The sequence below is a fragment of the Aotus nancymaae genome, unplaced genomic scaffold (assembly GCF_030222135.1).
Source record: "Aotus nancymaae isolate 86718 unplaced genomic scaffold, 86718_ANA_hifiasm-v0.15.2.pri h1tg000067l, whole genome shotgun sequence".
Classification (NCBI taxonomy): domain Eukaryota; kingdom Metazoa; phylum Chordata; class Mammalia; order Primates; family Aotidae; genus Aotus; species Aotus nancymaae.
Window position 1 is genome coordinate 25,886,434 of NW_026988482.1, and position 26,050 is coordinate 25,912,483.

Below are 26,050 nucleotides of genomic sequence, written 5' to 3' on the forward strand. Positions count from 1 at the left end.
GTCTTTATCTGAGGAGCCTTGACCTCTAAACAGATTTGGCCAGACTGTACTTCTACTGTGCAAATTTGCATAAGCACAGTTAAAGCAGACTGAGACTAAAATGAATCAGTCTGGAGGAAAATAAAAATGTTATTTAGAATGGTAACTATTACCAGGTAACAGTGTAAATTAAACCAAGTGCATTGGGGTCATGATGGCATTTCTTAAAAATGAGTTTGAAAATGGTTTCCTGGACCAGGCATGGTGGCTAATGCCTGTAATCCCAGCACTTTGGGAGGCCAAGGTGGGCAGATCACCTGAGGTCAGGAGTATGAGACCAGCCTGGCCAACATGGTAAAACCTGATCTCTACTAAAAATACAAAAACGTAGCTGGGCATGGTAACAGGTGCCTGTAATCCCAGCTACTTGGGAGGCTGAGGGAGGAGAATTGCTTGAACCCAGAGTCAGAGGTTGCAGTGAGCTGAGATCACGCCACTGCACTCCAGCCTAGGTAGCAGAGTGAGACTCTGTCTCAAAAAAAAAAAAAAAAAAGAAAGAAAGAAAGAACATGGTTTCTTGGAGAATTTAAGATGTTTGTCTCACCTGGTGGAGATTTTTAGTTCGCTTGTAAGTTGGAATTACTGTCCCTGTTTACTCCCAGCTGCTTGCTTGCCCACCTCAACCCAAGTCTGTTGATGCAGCATCACACGCAAGCAGAGAAAACATCTTGAGTTTCTCAAAGTCTCCTTCAGTAGTGTGAAAAGAGTTTGTAATTTAGTTTCCACCTTTTAATGATCAATATAGAAAATAACTAAAACAGAAATCACTGGGTTTTTTTTCTTCCTCATTAGGTAGATACAATGCGCCCACGTCATGGGGAAACCTGTCGGATGCCAGTGCCACATCACTTCTTCCTCAGCTTGAAGAGTTTCACTTACAATACTATTGGGGAAGATACTGATGTCTTCTTTTCCTTATATGACATGAGGGAAGGCAAGCAGATCAGGTGAGAGTCACTAGAAATTCTGGTGAGTGTGATTCTGTGTTAGGATGATATGGATCATAGGCATCTCTGGCCGTCAGAGAAGGTAGATGCACAGAGGAGGCAAAATAAGATAAAGTAACTTCATCTCATTAGCTAGGAGTTTGGCCCCATTTCCCAGTGTGCCCTTAAGTCATCTAAATCATACAATGAATGGGTGGCCCCCTTTTTTATGCCTTTTTCCACATAGAAGCTCAAAATCGAGTCTTGGTTATCACCACCTCAGAGAGAAAAGGATGCATCTATTTAATGCCACAGAAAAAGGCATAGGAAAAACATAGACCCAAGCAAATGCAGCAGAGACACCCAGCTCCAGAGTGCAGAAAGTCCTGGGCATGTGGAAGAGAAGGTTTGCAGAGAAAGGGGCTGATGATGTCTTGTCTGGGCAGCCCATGAAAGGAGAGCATCTTCTAGGCAAAAGGGAAGGCTGGGCTGCCTTTGTCTTGTCTCTTTGCCTTGGATTGGAAGAGAGGCAACAGAAGGGGCTAACATGGAGTAGGCTATGTATCTTGGCAGAACAGTGAAGCTCTTAAGCATGAGCAACTTCAGCAGTGCTGTCTCCTTTCTAGAGGAGGGGAAGAATTAAGGAGACTCTAGGCTTACCTTCCTGTAGAGGTCAGCAAGGCTCTGATCATGCCGGATGATTTTTGCAGCCAACATGGAATTTTAGAGTCCAAATATTTCTCAGTGGTCATCTTCTAATTGGGACAGAAAGAAAATAAACGTTGGGTTTCTTTTATATTGCTTGGGAACTTCTTGTGTTAGGAGTTCTTTATGACTTTTACTTGCTTTATTTTAATACTTAAAATTTGAAAGCAGCTTTTTCACTTTTTGATTATACATTCCATGTGGGAAAATTAAAAATGGAAGTTACAACAGAATGCAAAAGAAAAACAGTTAATTTGCTTGCCCCACAGTGCCTCTGATCTTGACAAAAATATGAATACACTATGCTTTACTTTGGCATAGGAATAAAATGGTGCACATGTGGGTTTTTCTTATTACCAATAGCTCCTAGTATGTAGAGAAGGTAGTAGTGTTATTGATGTCAGCTAAAACTGTTGCACGTAGACAAGATTACAGCCCAGGGCTGTGTGAATATAGATTCTAGCTGCTCGTACTTTCCTACTAGCCAGAAGTTTGTAAACTTTATTTGTGTGTGTGTACAAGTGTGTGTGTATGTGTGTGTAAGAATCCTTTCCTCAAGCTAAATTTTATGAGAAAATCCCATATATGAAACAGATAAAACTATTCCATTATTGAGGGGGGAGGAAAGATAGCAGGAATGTCACTATCTTCCTACACCCACCCAGTGTGTGGGACCACTGGAAGTCTGTGGGTTGTAGTTTGAAAACCAGAGCATACTGCTTTGTCATCTTTGAGTGCAGGGACTGTGTCTTCTCCCTCCATAATCCCAGCACCTAACACAGTACCTGTGCCCAGTACATACTTCATCAGGCTTGCTGAATAGAGAAGATCCAGCCCCAGCATAACCACCTCACTGCTCTGGTTTGTCATCTGTCGGGAGATCATCAGTTCACCAACTATTTTGTCTTTAGACTTTAGCCTCAAAAAACTATAAAGCATTTTAAAAGAAGTGTAAAAAACATTTTGTTTGTAGAGTTTCTGAAAATGCTTAGGACATTAAAAAATTCCTAGATATTAAAGAGAACCGTACGGTCTTTCCATTCAGATAAGAAAGCTGTAAGTTTTTTAGTTGAAAATGTCTACTTTCTTTAAACAGTAAACTAATAAGAAGAATTTTAGATCTAGATCTAAAATTGATAATTTTTTTAATCTAGATCTAAAATTGATAAATATTTTTTCTTCTTTCTATTAGGATTTGTGTAGTTATATAAACTCTCAAAAATTTTAGGTCATTGAATCACCAGAGAATTCTGCTTTTATTATGATTAGGTATTAAATTATCATGTATTACTTTCTTCTTTTTCTCTTTTTCCCTAATCACTATACTACCAGGATATATATTGCTTTCTTGAAGCAGTTATCAGATATCACTAAAGGTTAGGGATGTATTATATCATGTGTGCAGAGTATTGACACAGAGCAATTGGTTTCACTGTGTTTTCTCATCAAAACATCTCCTAGAGTGATTGTCTTTCTAATCAAACATTGCTAGTCTAATCTCCAAGTTAAATGGTGCTAGTCTAATATTTAGTATTGCTAAGACACTCTCATCTCATGCCAAAGAGTGCTTGTGAGCAGGGGGAGCACGTTAAAAGAAAGAGCAGATATTCCTCCACTTAAAGTCTCCTTGCTGATTCCACAGGCATACCTAGAGGGGCTAAAATGAATGACATATTGCAAACCTACATAGTGCATCCTGATATATGTTGACTGGTGAGTATTAAACGATCTACAAGGAGGGAAGCAGCAGCCGGCAGAGTCTTTGTAGCTCTGACTAGCTTTTTTGACATTTTATCATTCAGAACAGTATCATAAATATTTAGCTATGAAATCTAAATATCTACAACTGAGACCTTTTCCCTGAGCTTCAGATTTCACATCCTTTTTTATACTTTCTCCTTCTCCTCTGCATTGAGCCCTGTGTCCTGACAACTTCTACCTCCTAATTATCAATTACCACTCTCACTCCATTTCCACTGTAACCCTAGGTCCTTCACTTTTCTCCTCAAACACAGACTTCCAGAATCTACTGTCTTCTCACCCTACGTTACTATCTATACCACCATCATACTTTTAAAAAAAATGCAAACTGTTAGAGGCAGCTCTGATTTATCCCAAAGCACTTGCTACTTAGCATGGCATAAAAGGTCTGACCTGGCATATGATTCTGCCTATTTTTCCAACTTTGTTTTATGCATCTTACTTTATCCCAGTGACTAATTTGGCTTTCCCTAAACATGCCTTGCTCTTTCATGCTTCCCTACCCTTTTTGATTTGATAAACTCCTGTCCGTTCTTTAAAATTCAACTTTATGAAAAACCTCCTCGAATATTCATGGGTAGAATCAAGCCCTGGGACTTCATTGTGCCCATTAAGACACACTATTCCTAACTATGTCCCATTACTAGATATCGTACTATAATTGTGTACCTGCATAAAGATTTCTCCTACTAGAATGGGAACTTCCTTGTGTGTTGTTTGTACTGTTTTCTTCCCAGTACTAAGCACAGGACCTGGGATATTGGAACATTAAGTAAGTACATCTATCAAATAAGTACCAGTCAATCACCTATGAATGAAGAAATTTTCATTTAATAATTTAACAAGTATTTACTGAAATTCTCTTGTTTGTGGGCCTCTTCAATAGCTGCTAGGAATCTAGAGATTAAAAAGAAATAACCCCGTCCCTGAGGAGTTCTGACAGGAGGTCCCAAAAGATGGGAAACATATTCCTGTATTTAAGTATCAAATAAGCTGAGTTGAAAAGTCAACGAGGAAGATGCCTTGTTGACATGTTGCCAGACTTTAAGCACAATGAGAAGTCAGGGAAGAAAAAGACTCATTAAGGGACAAAAAAGCCAGAAAGGACTTATGAAGAAAATAAAAGCTGAGTTAATGAGTGTCCAGGATAGATGGGGTATTAAAGCACTTGTTCAACAAATATTTATTAAATATCTACCAGGTATTGTGATAGATGCCAGGGATAATGAGGTGAGAAAGAGACATATCTTCTTATCTTCCTGGAGTTTCATGGGCTAGTAGAAAGACCAACATTAAATACCTGATCACATAAATAAGTATGTAGATTAAAAATTATGATAAGTGCTATAAAGGAAAATTCTCAAGGGTTCTGTGAAGACCTCATGTAGATTGGAGTGAGGGAATGTTGTTCTGTTGTTCAAGCTAAACCCTAAAGTATGAGTAAGCAAAAAGAGTGGATAGTGTGAACTAGGCAGAAGAAGGTCTAGAGGCAGGGAAAAACTTGATACATACAGAGAACATAGAGGAAGTCAGTGTAGCTGGAATGTTGTAAACGAGAGAAGGCTAGGATGTCCCAAAGGCAATTTGATATGCAGGACCTAGATTATGTAAGTCCCTATAGCCATTGAAGAATTTTGAATTTTATTGTAAGTTCAAGAAGAGAAGATACTCAAACATGAGAAGTAACAAAAGCAAAGCAGGAGTCGTAAACAGTAAGGACAGCAATAATTGTGTATTGAAAAATACGAGAGGCTATTAGAGCTAGGAAAATGTGTTAACAATAGACTTCAGGGTCTGAATCTGTTTCTTATCCATGTTTGACTGCTCGCAGTCCCTTGAATACACAAAGAGCTCAGTAAATATTTGATCATAAAACAAAAGCTAGAGACAGCGTCATAGGCCTAGGAGTACAAATGTAGGAATCTAGGACCAGAAAAAGAAAAGAGAGACAAAGGGGTTTAACAAATATTTTCAGAAATAATAACTGAAAACTTCTCCAGTTTGTTGAAAAATATTATATATCCAAGAAATTCAGTGATCCTCAAGTAGGATAAATACAAAAGTATCAATACCTAGACACATCATAGTCAAACTCTCAAAAGCCAAAACCAGAAATTCTTCAAAACAGCAAGAGAAAAATGACTTATCATGTGCAGGAGAACAATACAATTAATGCCTGATGCCTTATGAGAAGCAATGGAAAACATAAGGAAATATAATGATTATATACAACAGGCTGAAAGAAAAGAACTGTCAACAAATAATCCTGTAGTCAGTAAAACTGTTACCTACAAAAATGAAGGTGGGCCAGGCATGGTGGCTCACGCCTGTAATCCCAGCACTTTGGGGGGCCAAGATAGGTGGATCACTTGAGCTAAGGAGTTTGAGACCAGCCTGAGCAACGTGGTAAAACCCCATGTCTATAAAAAAAATGAAAGTCTTTTTAAAAAATGAAGGTGCCAGGTGCAGTGGAACTTATAATTCTAGTTACTTATGAAGTTGATGCAGGAGAACCGCTTGAGCCTAGGAAATGAAGGTTGCAGTGAGCTGAGATCACACCATTGCACTTCAGCCTAAAAAAATGGGTGGACTAGGTATGGTGACTCACCTGTAATCCTAGTACTTTGAGAGGTGAAGATGGGTGAATTGTTTGAGGCCAGGAGTTTGAGATCAGCCTGGTCAACATAATGACACCCTATCAAATAAAAGTTTTTAAAAAAAATTATGGTACCCCTTACCTCACACCAAATACAAAATTAACTCAAAATGAATCAAATATCTGAATGTAAGAGTGAAAGCTATAAAATACTTAGAAATAAACAAAGGAATAAATCTTCATTACTACTCTGTTTGAATCCTCCTCATGGATTCCTCCTCATTTGGATCTGGTGAAAGATTCTTAGATATGATATCAAACATGAGCAACAACAGCAAAAGGTAGGTTGGATTTCATCAAAGTTGAAATTTATTGAACAATCGAAAGTGAAAAAACAAAACACAAAATTGAAAAAAATATATGTAAGTAATATATTTGATATATAAGAATCTAGTATTCATAATATATATAAAGAATTATTAGCCAAGCACAGTGGCTCATGCCTGTAATCCCAGCACTTTGGGAGGCCGAGGCAGGTGGATCACCTGAGATCAGGAGTTCAAGACCAGCCTGGCCAACATGGTGAAACCCCATCTCTACTGAAAATACAAAAATTAGCCAGGTGTGGTAGTGGGCACCTGTAATCTCAGCTACTCAGGAGGCTGAGGCAGGAGAATTGCTGGAATCTGGGAGGCAAAAGCTGCAGTGAGCCAAGATTGCACCATTGCACTCTAGCCCTGACAACTCCATCTCAAAAAAAAAAAAGAATTATACACATGTGTGTATATATATACATATACACATATGTGTGGTATCTGTGTATACATATACGTGTGTGTATATATACATATCTACTGTATATACATGTATGTATATATGTATATATGCACACACATATATACATACATACAATGAAATCTATTCAATGTTAAAAAGGAGACAACCGATCCAAGATGGCCGCTTAGGAGGAAGTCGGGATTGCAGCTCCGAGAGAAGGCGCAGAGGGTGAGTGGACGCCGCATTTCCAGACGGATTTTTACTGCCCACAGACCAGGAGATTCACAGGAGGAGAAGCCCCACGGGTCGCCAGCGCCGCTGGTTTGAGCAGCGTGGCTGCTCAGCCTATGCCCTGGGGCGGGGGGCAGCGGCTTCTTATGCAGAGCGAGAGAGACAGAGTTCCCTCTGAGCCAGCAAGGGGAGCTGAAGCAGGGAGTCAAGCCAGGAGACCCCCGGGCAAGGGTGTGCCACGAATCTCAGAGCCGCTGCTTCGGCTGACACAGCGGCACACAGGGCAGCGGATTTTAACTGCCCACAGACCAGGAGATTCACAGGCGGAGAAGGTCCACGGGTTCCCAGAGCCGCTGGTTGGACCGGAGCAGCCGCTCGGCCTGCACCGGGGGCAGGGAGCAGCGGCTCCTTGAGCAAAGTGAACGAGACTGTGTCACCTCTGGGCCAGCAAGGGGAGCTGAGGCAAGGAGTCAAGCCAAGAGATTCCTGGGCAAAGAGGGCGCCACTGGAAACACGGCTGAACTTGGGAAGGTCCAGCACTGTGGGGGAGGGGCATCCTCCATCGGGAAACACCTTGCAGTTCCCGGGGCAATTTGCCGTAACCAAGACAACCTGCCACTACAGAGACTCCGTCACTACAGGGGCCGGCCAGCATAGCGGAAGCAGTTCTAACTACACCCATATAAACAGGACTGCAGGGAAGCTCACACGGAAGCTGGGCGGAGCCCACAGCAGCTCAGCGAAGCCTCTGCAGGCTGAGTGTGACTAGACTGTCACCTTGTGGGCAGGGAAAACGGTAGCAACACAGCTGAAAAGCATAAAGCCCTAACTCCCTGGGCCAGAACACCTGGAGGGAAGAAAAGGGGGTTTATGAGTTCAGCTGCTGCAGACTTAAAATTACCAAAATCAGAAAGACAGCAACTACAAAGTCAATAGGTGGATAAATCCACAAAGATGAGAAGAAACCAGCACAAAAAGGATGAAAACACCCAAAACCAGAACACCTCTCCTCCTACAAGGGAACATAACTCCTCACCAGCATGGGAACAAGACTGGACGGAGAATGAGTGTGATGAAATGACAGAATCAGCTTTCAGAAAGTGGATAATAAGAAACTTCCGTGAGCTAAAAGAACATGTTCTAACCCAATGCAAAGAAACTAAGAACCTTGAAAAAAGACTTGATGAAATGCTAACGAGCATGAACAACTTAGAGAGGAATATGAGTGAATTGATGGAGCTGAAAAACACAACACGAGAACTTTGCGAAGCATGCACAAGTTTCAACAGCCGAATTGACCAAGCAGAAGAAATGATATCAGAAGTTGAAGATCAACTCAATGAAATAAAACGAGAAGGGAAGATTAGAGAAAACAAGGTAAAAAGGAATGAACAGAGTCAATAAGAAATATGGGACTATGTGAAAAGACCTAATCTACGTTTGATAGGTGTACCTGAATGTGACGAAGAGAATGCATCCAAGCTGGAAAATACTCTTCAGGATATTATCCAGGAAAACTTCCCCAACCTAGCAAGGCAGGCCAATATTCAAGTCCAGGAAATACAGAGAACACCACAAAGATATTCCTCTAGAAGAGCAACCCCAAGGCACATAATCATCAGATTCACCAGGGTTGAAATGAAGGAGAAAATACTAAGGGCAGCCAGAGAGAAAGGTCGGGTTACCCACAAAGGGAAACCCATCAGAATCACAGCAGATCTCTCAGCAGAAACCCTACAGGCCAGAAGAGAGTGGGGGCCAATATTCAACATCCTTAAAGAAAAGAACTTTCAACCCAGAATTTCATATCCAGCCAAACTAAGCTTCATAAGTGAAGGAAAAATAAAATCCTTTGTGAACAAGCAAGTACTCAGAGATTTCATCACCACCAGACCAGCTTTACAAGAGCTCCTGAAGGAGACACTACACATAGAAAAAACAACCAGCACCAGCCACTCAAAAAACGCACGAAATGGTAAAGAGCAGCAACACAATGAAGAATCTGCATCAACCAATGGGCAAAACAGCCAGCTAGCATCAAAATGACAGGATCAAATTCACACATAACAATATTAACCCTAAATGTAAATGGACTAAATGCCCCAATCAAAAGACACAGACTGGCAAATTGGATAAAAAGCCAAAACCCATCAGTGTGCTGTATCCAGGAAACCCACCTCACATGCAGGGATACACAAAGGCTCAAAATAAAGGGATGGAGTAAGACTTACCAAGCAAATGGAGAGCAAAAAAAAGCAGGAGTTGCAATTCTCATCTCTGATAAAATAGACTTTAAAGCAACAAAGATCAAAAGAGACAAAGAAGGACATTACATAATGGTAAAAGGATCAATGCAACAAGAAGAGCTAACGATCCTAAATATATATGCACCTAATACAGGAGCACCCAGATACATAAGGCAAGTTCTTAAAGACTTGCAAAGAGACTTAGACTCCCACACAATAATAGTGGGAGACTTCAACACACCATTGTCAATATTAGACAGATCAATGAGACAGAAAATTAATAAGGATATCCAGGACTTGAACTCAGACCTGGACCAAGCAAACCTAATAGACATTTACAGAACTCTCCAGCCCAATCCAGGACTTGAACTCAGACCTGGACCAAGCAAACCTAATAGACGTTTACAGAACTCTCCAGCCCAAATCCACAGAATATACATTCTTCTCAGCACCACATCACACCTACTCTAAAATTGACCACATAATTGGAAGTAAATCTCTCCTCAGCAAATGCAAAAGAATGGAAACCATAACAAACAGTCTCTCAGACCACAGTGCAATCAAGTTAGAACTCAGAATTCAGAAGTCAACCCAGAACCGCACAGCCTCATGGAAAATGGACAACTTTCTCCTGAATGTTGACTGGATAAACACTGAAATGAAGGCAGAAATAAAGATGTTCTTCGAAACCAACGAGAACGAAGACACCACATACCAGAATCTCTGGGACACATTTAAAGCAGTCTCTAGAGGAAAATATATAGCAATAAGCGCCCACCTGAGAAGAAAGGAGAGAACTAAAATTGACACCCTATCATCAAAATTGAAAGAGCTAGAGGAGCAAGATCAAAAAAACTCAAAACCTAGCAGAAGACAAGAAATAACTAAGATCAAAGCAGAATTGAAGGAGATAGAGACACGAAAAACCCTTCAAAAAATCAATAAATCCAGGAGCTGGTTTTTTGAAAAGATCAACAAAATAGACAGACCACTAGCCAGATTAATAAAAAAGAAAAGAGAGAATAACCAAATAGATGCAATAAAAAATGATAAAGGGGATATCACCACAGATGCCACAGAAATTCAAACCATCATCAGAGATTATTACAAACAACTCTATGCACATAAATTAGAAAACCTGGAAGAAATGGATAAATTCCTGGACAGTAGCCTCCTCCCATGCCTAAACCAGGAAGAAGTCGAAACCCTGAATAGACCAATAACAAGTTCTGAAGTCGAGGCAGCAATTAAGAGCCTACCACCCAAAAGAAGCCCAGGCCCAGATGGGTTCACAGCCGAATTCTACCAGACATACAAAGAGGAACTGGTACCATTCCTACTGAAACTATTCCAAATAATCCAAAAAGAGGGAATCCTTCCCAAATCATTTTATGAGACCAACATCCTAATACCAAAACCAGGCAGGGACTCAACAAAAAAAGATAACTACAGGCCAATATCCATGATGAACATAGATGCAAAAATCTTCAATAAAATACTGGCAAGCCGATTACAACAGCACATCAAAAAGCTTATCCACCATGATCAAGTAGGATTCATCCCGGGGATGCAAGGCTGGTTCAATATACACAAGTCTATAAATGTAATTCACCACATAAACAGAACCAAAAACAAAAACCACATGGTTATCTCAATTGATGCAGAGAAGGCCTTCGACAAAATTCAACAGCCCTTTATGCTAAAAACTCTCAATAAACTAGGTATCGACGGAACGTATCTCAAAATAATAAAAGCTATTTATGACAAACTGACAGCCAATATCATACTGAATGGGCAAAACCTGGAAGCATTCCCTTTGAAATCTGGCACTAGACAAGGATGCCCTCTCTCACCACTCCTATTCAATATAGTACTGGAAGTTCTAGCCAGAGCAATCAGGCAAGAAGAAGAAATAAAGGGTATTCATTTAGGAAAGGAGGAAGTCAAATTGTCTCTATTTGCAGACGACATGATCGTATATCTAGAAGACCCTATCACCTCAGCCCAAAATCTCCTGAAACTGATAAGCAACTTCAGCAAAGTCTCAGGATACAAAATCAGTGTGCAAAAATCACAAGCATTCCTATACACCAATAACAGACTTAAAGAGAGCCAAATCAAGAACGAACTGCCATTCATAATTGCTACAAAGAGAATAAAATACCTAGAAATACAACTAACAAGGAACGTGAAGGACCTCTTCAAGGAGAACTACAAAGCACTGCTCAACGAAATAAGAGAGGACACAAACAGATGGAGAAACATTCCATGTTCATGGTTAGGAAGAATCAATATCGTGAAAATGGCCGTACTGCCCAAAGTAATTTACAGATTCAACGCTATCCCCATCAAGCTACCAATGACCTTCCTCACAGAACTGGAAAAAACCACCTTAAACTTCATATGGAACCAAAAGAGAGCCCGCATAGCCAAGTCAATTCTAAGCAAAAAGAACAAAGCAGGAGGCATCACACTACTGGACATCAAACTCTACTACAAGGCTACAGTAATCAAAACAGCATGGTACTGGTACCAAAACAGAGATATAGACCAATGGAACAGAACAGAGGCGTCGGAGGTGACACAACATATCTACAACCACCCGATCTTTGACAAACCTGATAAAAACAAGCAATGGGGAAAGGATTCCCTGTTCAATAAGTGGTGTTGGGAAAACTGGCTAGCCATATGCAGAAAGCAGAAACTCGACCCCTTCCTGACACCTTACACTAAAATTGACTCCAAATGAGTTAAAGACTTAAACATAAGATGTAACACCATAAAAACACTAGAAGGAAACCTAGGCAAAACCATTCAGGACATAGGCGTAGGCAAGGACTTCATGACCAAAACACCAAAAGCATTGGCAACAAAAGCCAAAATAGACAAATGGGACCTAATCAAACTCCACAGCTTCTGCACGGCAAAAGAAACAGTTAATAGAATGAATCGGCAACCAACAGAATGGGAAAAAATTTTTGCAGCCTACCCGTCTGACAAAGGGCTGATATCTAGAATTTACAACGAGCTATAAAGATTTACAAGAAAAAAACAAACAAGCCCATTCAAAAATGGGCGAAGGATATGAACAGATACTTTACAAAAGAAGACATACATGAGGCCAACAAACATATGAAAAAATGTTCATCATCACTGGTCATTAGAGAAATGCAAATCAAAACTACATTGAGATACCATCTCACGCCAGTTAGAATGGCGATCATTAAAAAATCTGGAGACAACAGATGCTGGAGAGGATGTGGAGAAATAGGAACACTTTTACACTGTTGGTGGGAGTGTAAATTAGTTCAACCACTGTGGAAAACAGTGTGGCGATTCCTCAAGGACCTAGAAATAGAAATTCCATTTGACCCAGCAATCCCATTACTGGGCATATATCCAAAGGATTATAAATCGTTCTACTCTAAGGACACATGCACACGAATGTTCATTGCAGCACAGTTTACAATAGCAAAGACCTGGAACCAACTCAAATGCCCATCGATGATAGACTGGACAGGAAAAATGTGGCACATATACACCATGGAATATTATGCAGCCATCAAAAACGATGAGTTTGCGTCCTTCGTAGGGACATGGATGAACCTGGAAAGCATCATTCTCAGCAAACTGACACAAGAACAGAAAATCAAACACCACATGTTCTCACTCATAGGTGGGTGTTGAACAATGAGAACACATGGACACAGGGAGGGGAGCACTATACACGGGGGTCTGTTGCGGGGAGGGGGTGACAGCGGGGGGTGAGGAGTTGGGCAGGGATACCATGGGGAGAAATGCCAGATACAGGTGAAGGGGAGGGAGGCAGCAAATCACACTGCCACATATGCACCTATGCAACAACCTTGCATGTTTTTCACATGTACCCCAAAACCTAAAATACAATTAAAAAAAAAAAAAAAGAAGGAGGAAAATTCTGACACATGCTACAATATGGATGAACCTTCAGGACAATATGCTGAATGAAAGCAGCCAGTTAGAAGAATACAAATGCTATATGATTCTGCTTATATAAGGTACCTAAAGTAGTCTGATTCGCAGAGCCAGAAAGTAGAATGGTGGTTGCCCCACTGCTCAAGGAAATCAGACGGGGCACAAACAAATGGAAAAACATTCCATACTCATGGATAGGAAGAATCAGTATCATGAAAATGTCCACGCTGACCAAAGTAATTTATAGATTCAGTGCTACTCCCATTAAACTACCATTGCCATTCTTCACAGAATTGGAAGACACTATTTTATCTTATTTTATTTTATTTTATATATTTTTTGAGACAAGGTCTTGCTGTGACACCCAGGCTAGAGTGCAATGGCACAATCTTTGCTCTCTGCAACCTCTGCCTCCCAGGCTCAAGCAATTCTCCTGCCTCAGCCTACCAAGTAACTGGGACTACATGTGCACACCACCTCATCCAGCTAACTTTTTGTGTTTTAAGTAGAGACAAGATTTCACCATGTTGGCCTGGATGGTTTTGAACTCCTGAGCTCAGGTGAACTGCCCACCTCAGCCTCCCAAAGTCCTGGAATTACAGATGTGAGCCACCACACCCGGCCAGAAGAAACTATTTTAAAATTCAAATGGAACCAAGAAAGAGCCCGAATAGTGAAGACAATCCTAAGCAAAAGAACAAAGCTGGAGGCATCATGCTACCAGACTTCAAACTATACTACAAGGCTACAGAAGCAAAAACAGCATAGTATTAGTACAGAAACAGATGCACAGACCCATGGAACACAATAGAGAGCTCATAAATAAGACCACACACCTATAACCATTTGATCTTTGACAAATCTGACAAAAACAAGCAATGGGGGAAAGATTCCCTATTTAATAAGTGGTACTAGGAGAACTGGCTAACCATATGCAGAAAATTGAGACTGGACCCCTTCCTTATACCATATACAAAAATTAACTCAAGATGGCTTAAAGACTTAAATGCAAAACCGAACACTATAAAAACCCTAGAAGAAAATCTAGGCAATACTATTCAGGACGTAGGCATGGGCAAAGATTTCATGATGAAAATGCCAGAAGCCTTTGCAACAAAAGCAAAAATTGACAGGTGTCATCTAATTAAACCCAAGAGCTTCCACACAGCAAAAGAAACTATCATCAGAGTGAACAGCCTACAAAATGGGAGAAAATTTTTGCAATCTGTCCATCTGACAAAAATCTAATATTCAGTCTACAAAGAACTTAAACTTACAAGAAAAAAGCAACCCTATTGTGGGCAAAAGACAGAAACTGACACTTTTCAAAAGAAGAGATACATCAGCCAACAAACATATGAAAAAAACTCATCATCTCTGATCATTAGAGAAATGCCAAATCAAAACTTCAAGGAGATACTGTCTCATGCCAGTCAGAATGGTGATCATTAAAAACTCAACAATAGATGCTGGCAAGGTTTTGGAGAAAAAGGAACACTTTACACTGTTGGTGGGAGTAAATTAGTTCAACCATTGTGGAAGACAGTATGGCAATTCCTTGAAGATATAGAAGCAGAAATGCAATTTGACCCAGCAACCCCATTACTGAGTATATACCCAAAGGAATATAAATCATCCTGTTATAAAGATACATGCATATGTATGTTCACTGCAGTACTATTCACAATAGCAAAGACATGGAATCAACCTAAATGCCCATCAGTGATAGCTGGATAAAGAAAGTGTGGTACATATGCAGCATGGGATATATATGCAGCCATAAAAAGAAATGAGAGCATGTCCTTTGAAGGGACATGGATGGAGCTGGTAGCTGTTATCCTCAGCAAACTAATGCAGGAACAGAAAAACAAACATTGAATGTTCTCACTTATAAGTGGGAGCTGAACGATGAGAACCCTTGAACACATGAGGGAGAACAACACACACTAGGACTTGTCAGGGTTCGGGGTAGGGAGAGCATCAGGAATAATAGCTCATGAATGGTGGGCTTAATACCTAGGTGATGGGATAATCTGTGCACCAAACCACCGTAGCACACATTTACCTGTGTAACAGACCTGCACATCCTGCATATGTACCCCAGAACTTAAAATCAAAGTTGAAGAAACATGAAAAAAAAAGAGCAACTGCATTTGACCTAGAGTCACAAGTCTGTTACTTACTATTACTTCTCTCTGTGAGAGAGAGAGAGGGAGAGAGGAGTGCATGTGTGTAGTTATTAATAAAAGTTATTGTAACATTTTTGTTATTTTTTAAAAGTATGTTTTATAAAAATATGATATAAAATAAATATTTTTATTTTAAAGTATCTATTCATAAAAATATAAATATAAAAATAAAAATGTTTATTAGGTATGTAATAAACATTATCACATAAATATGTATGTTTATTAGGTAGCTTAAACATATGCAAGCACTCTACACATTCTCTCATTTTTTTCCTTCCTACAGTCCTCTAAAGCAAGTGTTATTGTGCCATATTACAATCAAGGAAGCCACATCTAAGAATATGAATGTTTAAATAACTGGTCCAAGGACACAAAGTGGATAAATGGCAGAACTGGGACTTGAAGCAATGACTGTGTAAAAAAATTCATTATCATATGGGGACTCTCTGTACTGTCTTTGCAAATGTTCCATAAATCTAAAATTATTCCAAAATAAAAAGGTCATTTACAAAATAAAATTCATTATCTTAAAAAAAAAATAGCCCAGGCACAGTGGCTCACCCCTGTAATCACTTGAGGTCAGGAGTTCAAGACCAGCCTGGCCAACATGGCAAAAACCCATCTCTACTGATAATACAAAAAAAGCCAGATGTGGTGGCACGTGCCTGTAATCCCAGCTACTCAGGAGGCTGAAACAGGAAAATCGCTTGTACTTGGGTATTGGAGATTACAGTTAGCTGAGATTGCACCACTGCATTCCAGCCTGGATGACAGAGCAAGGCCCTGTCCCCGCCCCACCCCACCCCTCAATAAAAGAACGGTGTTTGCTATCGTTGCCACGGTTTGAGGGAGGGAGAGTGGTGCCAGGTTTGAGGGAGGGGGAAGGGAAGGAAAAGTTGTTGTTTAATGGGTATAGATATTCACTTTTCTAAGATGAAAAGAGTTCATCTTAGAAAAGAGTTCTGGAGATTCAGTGCACAATAATGTGAATTTGTTTGACACTACTGACCCACATACTTAAAAATGGTTAGATGGTGAATTTTATGTTATGTATATTTTATCACAATTAAAAAAGAAGGATGGTACAGTAATTGTATTTCTAGCAGTCCTCTCTTACAAGAAATACTAAAGGAAGCCTCTTCAACCTGAAAGGAAATGACATCAGATAACTCAATTCTACATTTACAAAGAAAGAATAGGATGTCTGTCATACATACAGTGGACCATGCAGAGAAGAACAACAAAAAAGAGCTCTTTGATATGAATACATGTGGTGGTTGAAATGAAAATTTCAGTTTAAGAGTTAGTAGGTAAATTGAATAAATGTAGCAGAAAATGGAACAAAACAATACGGAAAACTAGGTAATTGGAGAAACAGTGTAGGAGATCTAGCCTTGAATAATAGTTTAGAGGTTGGCAACAAAGAAAATAAAGGATATTGTCAATGAAATGATTTAAGAAGTTTTTTCTCAAAATGGCAGGATCAAATTCAAACATAACGATATTAACATTGAATGTAAATGGCCTAAATGCCCCAATCAAAAGACACAGACTGGCAAACTGGATGAACAGTCAAGACCCAATGGTGTGCTGTATTCAGGAGACCCATCTCACCTGCAAAGACTCACATATACTCAAAGGGATAAAATATCTACGAAGCAAATGGAAAGCAAAAAAAAAGCAGGGGTAGCAATCCTAGTCTCTGATAAAATGGACTTTAAACCAACAAAGATCAAAAGAGACAAAGAATGGCATTACATAATGGTAACAGGATCAATGCAACAAGAAGAGCTATCCTAACTATATATGCACCCAAAGCAGGAGCACCCAGATACATAGAGCAAGTTCTTAACAACCTACAAAGAGACTTAGACTCCCGCACAATCATAGTGGGAGACTTTAACATACCACTGTCAATATTAGACAGATCAACAAGACAGAAAATCAACAAGGATATCCAGGACTTGAACACAGATCTGGACCAAGCAGACCTAATAGACATTTACAGAACACTCCACCCCAAATCCACAGAATACACATTCTTCTCAGCGCCACATCACACTTATTCTAAAATTGACCACATAATTGGAAGTAAATCACTCCTCAGCAAATGCAAAAGAACAGAAATCATAACAAACAGTCTCTCAGACCATAGCACAATCAAATTAGAACTCAGGATTAAGAAAAGCACTCAAAACTGCATAATCACATGGAAACTGAACAACTTGCTCCTGAATGACGAATGGATAAACAGGGTAATGAAGGCAGAAATAAAGATGTTCTTTGAAACCAGTGAGAACGAAGACACAATGTACTGTGGGACACATTTAAAGCAGTGTCTAGAGGAAAATTTCTAGCAACAAATGGCCACATGAGAAACAAGGAAAGATCTAAAATTGACACCCTATCATCAAAATTGAAAGAGCTAGAGGAGCAATATTTTAAAAACTCAAAGCAAGCAGAAGACAGGAAATAACTAAGATCAGAGCAGAACTGAAGGAGATAGAGACATGAAAAACCCTTCAAAAAATAAATAAATACAGGAGCTGGTGTTTTGAAAAGATCAATAAAATACACCACTAGCTAGACAAAGAAAAGAGAGAAGAATCAAATAGATGCAATAAAAAATGATAAAGGGGAGATCACCACCAATTCCTCGGAAATACAAACTACCATCAGAGATTACTACAAACAGCTCTATGCACATAAACCAGTAAATCTTGAAGAAATAGATAAATTCCTGGACACTTGCACACTTCCAAGACTAAGCCAGGAAGAAGTTGAAACCCTGAATAGACCAATAACAAGGTCTGAAGTTGAGGCAGCAGTTAATAGCCTACCAACCAAAAAAAGTCCAGGTCCAGATGGGTTCACAGCTGAATTCTACCAGACATACAAAGAAGAACTGGGACCATTCCTGTTGAAACTATTCCAAACAATACAAACAAAAAGAGGGAATCCTCCCTAACTCTTTCTGTGAGACCAATATCATCCTGATACCAAAACCTGGCAGAGACACAACTAAAAAAGAAAACTACAGGCCAATATCCATGATGAACATTGATGCAAAAATCTTCAATAAAATACTGGCAAACCAAATCCAACAGCACATCAAAAAGCTTATCCACCACAATCAAGTGGGCTTCATCCCGGGGATGCAAGGCTGGTTCAGCATACACAAATCTATAAACATAATCCACCACATAAACAGAACCAAAGACAAAAACCACATGATTATCGCAATAGATTCAGAGAAGGCCTTTGACAAAATTCAACAGCGCTTTATGCTAAAAACTCAATAAACTAGGTATTGGCGGAATGTATCTCAAAATAATAAAAGCTATTTATGACAAACCCACAGCCAATATCATACTAAATGGGCAAAAACTAGAAGCATTCCCTTTAAAAACTGGCACTAGGCAAGGATGTCCTCTCTCACCACTCCTATTCAATATAGTATTGGAAGTTCTAGCCAGAGTAATTAGGCAAGAAAAAGAAATAAAGGGTATTCAATTAGGAAAGGAAGAAGTCAAATTGTCCCTATTTGCAGATGACATGATTGTATATTTAGAAGACCCCATCATCTCAGCTCAAAATCTCCTTAGCTGATAAGCAACTTTGGCAAAGTCTCAGGATACAAAATCAATGTGCAGAAATCACAAGCATTCCTATACACCAACAGACAGAGAGCCAAATCATGAGCAAACTCCCATTTACAATTGCTACAAAGAGAATAAAATACCTAGGAATACAACTAACAAAGGATGTGAAGGATCACTTCAAGGAGAACTACAAACCACCGCTCAACGAAATAAGAGAGGACACAAACAGATGGAGAAACGTTCCATGTTCATGGTTAGGAAGAATCAATATTATGAAAATGGCCATACTGCCCAAAGTAATGTATAGATTCAGTGCTATCCCCATCAAGCTACCATTGACCTTCTTCACAGAACTGGAAAAAACCACCTTAAACTTCATATGGAACCAAAAGAAAGCCCGCATAGCCAAGAAAGTTCTAAGCAAAAAGAACAAAGCTGGAGACATCATGCTACCTGACTTCAAACTATACTACAAGGCTACAGTAATTAAAACAGCATGATACTGGTGCCAAAACAGAGGTATAGACCAATGGAACAGAACAGAGGCCTCGAAGGCATTGCCACACATCTACAACCATCTGATCTTTGACAAACCTGACAAAACAAGCAATGGGGAAAGGATTCCCTGTTTAATAAATGGTGTTGGGAAAACTAGCTAGCCATCTGCAGGAAGCTGAAACTGGACCCTTTCCTTACACTTTATACAAAAATTAACTCTAAATGGATTAAAGATTTAAACATAAGACCTAACACCATAAAAGCCCTAGAAGAAAACATAGGCAACACCATCCATGACATAGGCACAGGCAAGGACTTTATGACTAAAACACCAAAAGCAATGGCAACAAGAGCCAAAATAGACAAATGGGATCTAATTAAACTTCAGAGCTTCTGCACAGCAAAAGAAACAATCATTAGAGTGAACCGGCAACCAACAGAATGAGAAAAATTTTTTGCAATCTATCCTTCTGACAAAGGACTAATATCCAGAATCTACAAAGAACTAAAGCAAATTTACAAGAAAAAACCCGATTCAAAAGTGGGTAAAAGATATGAACAGACACTTTTCAAAAGAGGACATATATGCAGTCGATAAACATATGAAAAAATGGTCATCTTCATTGGTCGTTAGAGAAATACAAATCAAAACCACATTGAGATACCATCTCACGCCAGTTAGAATGGTGGTCATTAAGAAATCTGGAGATAACAGATGCCCAAGAGGATGTGGAGATAAAGGAACACTTTTACACTGTTGGTGGGAGTGTAAATTAGTTCAACCATTGTGGAAAACAGTGTGGCAATTCCTCAAGGACCTAGAAATAGAAATTCCATTTGACCCAGCAATCCCGTTACTGGGTATATACCCAAAGGATTATAAATTGCTCTATTATAAAGACACATGCACACATATGTTTGTTGCAGCGCTGTTCTAGATAGCAAAGACCTGGAACCAACCCAAATGTCTATCAATGATAGACTGGACAAAGAAATTGTGGCACGTATACACCATGGAATACTAGGCAGCCATAAAAAATGACAAGTTCATGTCCTTTGTAGAGACATGGATGAATCTAGAAACTATCATTCTCAGCAAACTGACACAACAGCAGAAAACTAAACACCACATGTTTTCACTCATAGGCAGATGATGAACAATGAGAACACTTGGGCACAGGGAAGAGAACAACACTCACTGGGCTAGGTGGGGGGCTGGAGGAGAGGGGAGGGACAGCGGGGAGCAGGGCTGGAAGGATGGGGAGGGATAACACCAGGAGAAATCCCTGATGTAGATGACGGAGTTTGGGGTGGACGGGGGGATAGAGACAGCAAACCACCATGGCGTGTATGTACCTTTGCAGCAATCCTGCAGGATGCAGGATGTACACATGTACACCAGAGCCCAAAATACAATAAAAAATTAAATAAATTTTAAAAAAATTAAAAAGTTTTTTCTAGACTTTTAAGATGCAGATTTCCAGTTCTGAAGACTCATTAAGTATGCAGACACTGGATAAAAATACATCCACATCAAGGCATGTGGCATAAAATTTTAAATCAATTATGACAAATACTATAGGCTTCAAAACTGAGAAAAAAAAACCCAGGTTTTATACAAAGCATCAATAATCAAAACACTATCAAACTTTTATACAGCAATAGCAGATGATAGGAGATCAATTAAAATCCTGATGAAAAATTTTTCTAACCTAGAATTCTTTACTATCTATCATATCAGTGTAAATGTACAATAAAGACATTTTCGGACATACTAAGCTTTTAAAAGTTTATTTCTCGAATATTCCTTCTCAGGGAATTGCTGGAGGATGTGATCTTCCAAAAGTAAAGGAATAAATGAAGAATAGAAAAGACTTGAGATCCAGGAAAAAAGATATGTCAGGATGATGGTGAAAAGAAATCTCAAGATTTCTGCTGAGTAGCATACCTTGGGATTGACTGGTCAATATTTGAACAAGGTTAAAATGCTCCGGAAAAGATTTCTTTGAGAAGATGAAACTGGTAGAACACCTGGTTTGTTCAGATGTGCAAGGAGAGGAAATTTATGTGACCAAAGGAATGTGTAGAGTTGAACTATTGGATTCCTTTCTAGGCAAATAGTTTTTTAAATGACATTTATTAGTGTCATAGTTTAGGCTGTTAGAACAGAATATCATAGACTGCGTAACAACAAGCTTTTATTTCTCACAGTTCGAGAGGCTGGGAAGTTCAAGGTTAAGGTGCTGGCAGAAATGGTGTCTGGTGAGGGCATTCTTCCTGGTTTTCAGATGGCCATCTTCTCATTGTTTTTACGTGGCTAAGAGAGAAATAATCTCTCTCATATTTCTTCTTATAAGAGTTATGATCCCATTCATGAGGGTCCCACCCTCATGACGTTATTACCTTCCAAAGGCCTTACCTCCTAATACTTTGGAGGTTAGGATTTCAGCATATTGGAAGGACACAAACATTCAGTTCCTCATTCTCCCACTGGCCTCCCAAAATTCATGTCCTTCTTAATAAAAAATACATTCATTGTATCTCAAGAACCCCAGTAGTCTTATGTGTTCCAGTGTCAACTCAGTGGTCTAAAGTCCAAAGTCTTATCTAAATATAATCTAAATTCACTTCTAGGTGAGATTTGAAGTGCAATTCTTACTCAGGCAAAAATTCTCCTCCAGCTGTGAACCCATGAAACTAAATAAGTTAAATGCTTCAAAAATGGTGGGACAGGCAATAGAATAGACATTTTCATTCCAAAAGGGAGAAATAGAAAAGAAAGAAGGGGTGGCAGGTCTCTGAAGCAAGACCAAAACCTAGCAAGGCAAACTCCATGAGATCTTTAAAAGTTGAGAATAATCCTCTTTGGCTTCATGTGCTGCCTTCCAGGACCTATGTTCTATTATGTGAATTTTCTTATTCACAAGAGGAGTATTGTGTAATTAACTTATTTTCTCTATACCACTGGTGTGCCTGCTAATGTATTTGGCTTTCTCTCTGGACCTCTACAAGTTTAGCAGTCTTCTAAAGCCTCAGGGCTCTGATGATTGATTTTAGCATTCAACTAACTTTCCCCAAGTAGTCTCCTCTATGCCAGGCTTTTTTCTGCTATGTCTTGAGGGTACAAAGTCCTCAAAAACTTACTTTTCTTGATTATCACATAAAAACACTATTTAGCCAACACAATTTTATTTGCATGGATGTTGTGCACAGCAAGCTTACAAAGTCCCATTCCTTTTTTTTTTTTTTTGAGACAGAGTTTTGCTCTTTCGCCCAGGCTGGTGTGCAGTGGTGAGATCTCAGCTCACTGCGACCTCCGCCTTCTGGTTTCAAGCGATTATCCTGCCTCAGCCTCCCAAGTAGTTGGGATTACAGGTGCCCGCCACCATACCCAGCTAATTTTTGTATTTTTAGTAGAGATGGGGTTTCACCATGTTGGCCAGGCTGTTCTCGAACTCCTGACCTCATAATCCGCCCACCTTGGCCAAAGTGCTGGGATTACAGGCCTGAGCCACCGTGCCCGGCCGAAAGTCCCATTCTTATTCTCTTGGAATTTATTCAGCATTCAAGATACCCTTGTTTAAAATAAACTTTTTCTTGAAAATCAGCTGCTTCTATAATTGAAATAGAGGGCTCTACCTGAGGGTCAAGCATTCTATGCAAATGAGATAATCTGCCTCTGTGAAAATCTCAGGGGCCCTGGAGATAAATTTTATTTTAAAATGATGAGTGAGCACTTTTTTATTAGAGCAATGAGTTTTGTTTCCCTCTGCAAAAGAGGTTATGTATATAATGCAGCTGGAGCTTATCTGCAGGAGCTTAAGCAGTCCACTAATAGTCCTTTGACACAAGACCCCATGATATAGTCTAGTCTGTCTTAACTTGGTCCAGGATATAGACTCTAGCTCACTAACCAACATTTTCACAAGGATTTTCTGTGAGTCTCAGCAGAAATAAGAGAGGAACTAGTACCTTGTCTCTGGTGACTGTTAACATCACTGTCTTTTTCTTTTTGTACCCTGCTCTCTGGTCTGTCATTGTCAATATACATACATTCCCTGAAAATTGCAAGAGTCTAGAGAAATTAAAGATTCGTGTTCTTTCTTCTTTTCTGTTTCTCACACATCCACAAAGAAAGCTAATGATTTCTGTGACCTATGGATAAGGAGGCCAACAAATGGATGCTTAAGTGAAACTTCATAATCCTGTTGCCCTGAAAAGTTTTTCATCAGTATATTTTCTTACATAACTCAAAACTGAAAATATAGACAGAATGAATATTTAATACTATTGGTCAAGCTATCTTGACATGCTTCTACATATATGCGCAACACATCAGTTCTTACTCGGAAGCATTAAAGTGAAAGTCTTTTGAGAGATGACAAGGTGAAACTTTTACTTTAGATATATACTTTGACCTGTGATCAAACCTGCCTTTTTCATAGGAGAATAAGATCAGAAACTGCTGTTCTGTATATGCTATCTCTCATTATGTTCTGAGTCTAGCTGTTAGGCTGTAGAAAATTTTTAATGTATCATCCTACAGAGTCTGGATAAAAACAATGAAAGAAATGATCAGGTTCTTTAGAAAGTTTCACATTGTTTATGAGAAATTTGACTTCCTCTCTGCCTAAAGCATAATACGTAGGACAAAATAGAGCAGAATGACTGATACTTCTGATATATCAAAAAATCCTGTCAGGAGAGGAATGTGGAGAGTTAAGTGAGATCAGAATAGTGTTTAGTAAAGTCACTTATTTATGCACCAAATGTTTATTTTTATACCTGCTATGTGCTTGTGCTGTTATAAGCTCCAGTGATAAAACACACAAAAATTCATGTTCTCACGACGCTTACATAATAGGGAGAGACAGTAAATAAAAATTAGTAAATTATATTATATTTGAAGGGATAAGTGTTAAGGAATAGAAAAAGTAAAGTATAAGGGAGATTTGCTATGCTAAATAAGATTGTCAGGGGCCTTACAGAGAAGGTAAACCTACAATGGGGCTACTTTCCAGGAAAGAGACCTCATTTCTCCCATCCTCTCATCCTTTGATCTCTAAATGATTTCCAAATTAATGAGGTGGAACCAAAGGATCAAATTACAGGCAGCCATGTCACTCTTAGTTACTTAAGGATAAATAAAGAAACTAGATAGAAAGACTTTGCAGTGACCAGATGACAGACTATGTTGGCTGGGATTCTGGCTATCTTTTAATGGTAGAACTGTACTTATTTTATTTCTGGTACGGTGGAGTAAACCCTTGACAGTCTGGCCCTCCTACGTTTAACACTGAGCAAAATTCAAAAACTACCTGACAGTTCTGCCAAATGAATAAGCCAGGCAGATATTGTAAGGCAGTAAAAAGTTGGAGAAAAGGACCAATATAGGGTGAATTTTCTGTTTTTGTGGTTTTTATTTGAAAGTGAGCTGTAGTCCTAGCATAGTATAGAGTGTCTAAAACTCCATTAGAAAACCTGCCATATTTTTAGCCTGAGGAACCGAGATGGAGCTTGGGGCAAGTGTGGCCACTAGAGGGAGTTCTGGAGAGAAGAGAGCAGGAAATGAGAATCTCAAATTCTGTGTATGAACTCTGCCCATGTCACTGGCTCACCTCTGAACCGTGCATATCCAAGGTAGACTCAAAGCAGCTAGCAACTAAGTCTGAAAGAAAACTGTAATTTGACCCACCACAGGAGAAACGGAGATTATAGATTAAGTCTAATCAAGGTATTTCCCCATTAAAACAAAAATACTAACCTTCTTCAGAACATAACAGAATTCAGATTCTCTACAACATAACATTTACAAGGTCCAGGATAAAATCCACAAGTTATGGGATAACCAGAAAAATTAGTTACTTCAACAAAGCAATAGCTGCATTTAATTAATCTTTTTTTGACAGGATCTTGCTCTGTTGCTCAGGTTGGTTGGAGTGCAGTGGCACAATTATGGCTCACTGCAGCCTCAATTTCCTGGGCTCCAGTGATTTTCCTACCTCAGCCTGCTGAATTGCTTGGACTACAGGTGCACGCCACCATGCCTGGCTAATTTTTTTTTTTCATAGAGATGATGTCTTACCATGTTGCCCAAGCTGGTCTCAAACTCTTGGCCTCAAGTGATTCTCGCATCTCTGCCTCCCAAAATGCTGGGATTACAGGCATAAGCTACCACGCCCAGCTTAGTCTTTTTTAGAAAATTGCAAGGCAGTAGAGATCATAAGGATGCTGAAAAAGAAAATAGGTAACTTGTGGTAGAATGATACTCCATTGTGAATAAAGTGGTGGTAAACTTTTGAACACGTTTTTCAACTTACAGTGAAAACTAGAAAATTGCCATATTACACACTAATTCCTCACTCTGTTCCTTTTCCTTCAAATATTACTTGTGTAAGCAAACATGTTACAAAGCCTGCAGTTAGTTGGTAACATTTATCAAATGAACAAATGACTTGTTATAAACTCACAAGATGGGGTTCCAGCTTAAAGTCTATAGTTGCAAAAAAGACTTCATGTAGAATCC

At 39.3% G+C, this 26,050-nt stretch overlaps 1 protein-coding gene across 5 annotated transcripts in view; it reads left to right on the forward strand.

The window, feature by feature from the left end:
* Nucleotides 1-26,050, forward strand: part of DOCK3 (dedicator of cytokinesis 3) — a 610,183-nt gene that overhangs the window by 391,085 nt on the left and 193,048 nt on the right. For all 5 annotated transcript variants that reach the window (XM_064367135.1, XM_064367139.1, XM_064367136.1 and 2 more), the window contains exon 9: nt 832-986. In XM_064367135.1, the coding sequence (XP_064223205.1) occupies nt 832-986 (155 nt within the window). The remainder of the gene's footprint in view (nt 1-831; nt 987-26,050) is intronic.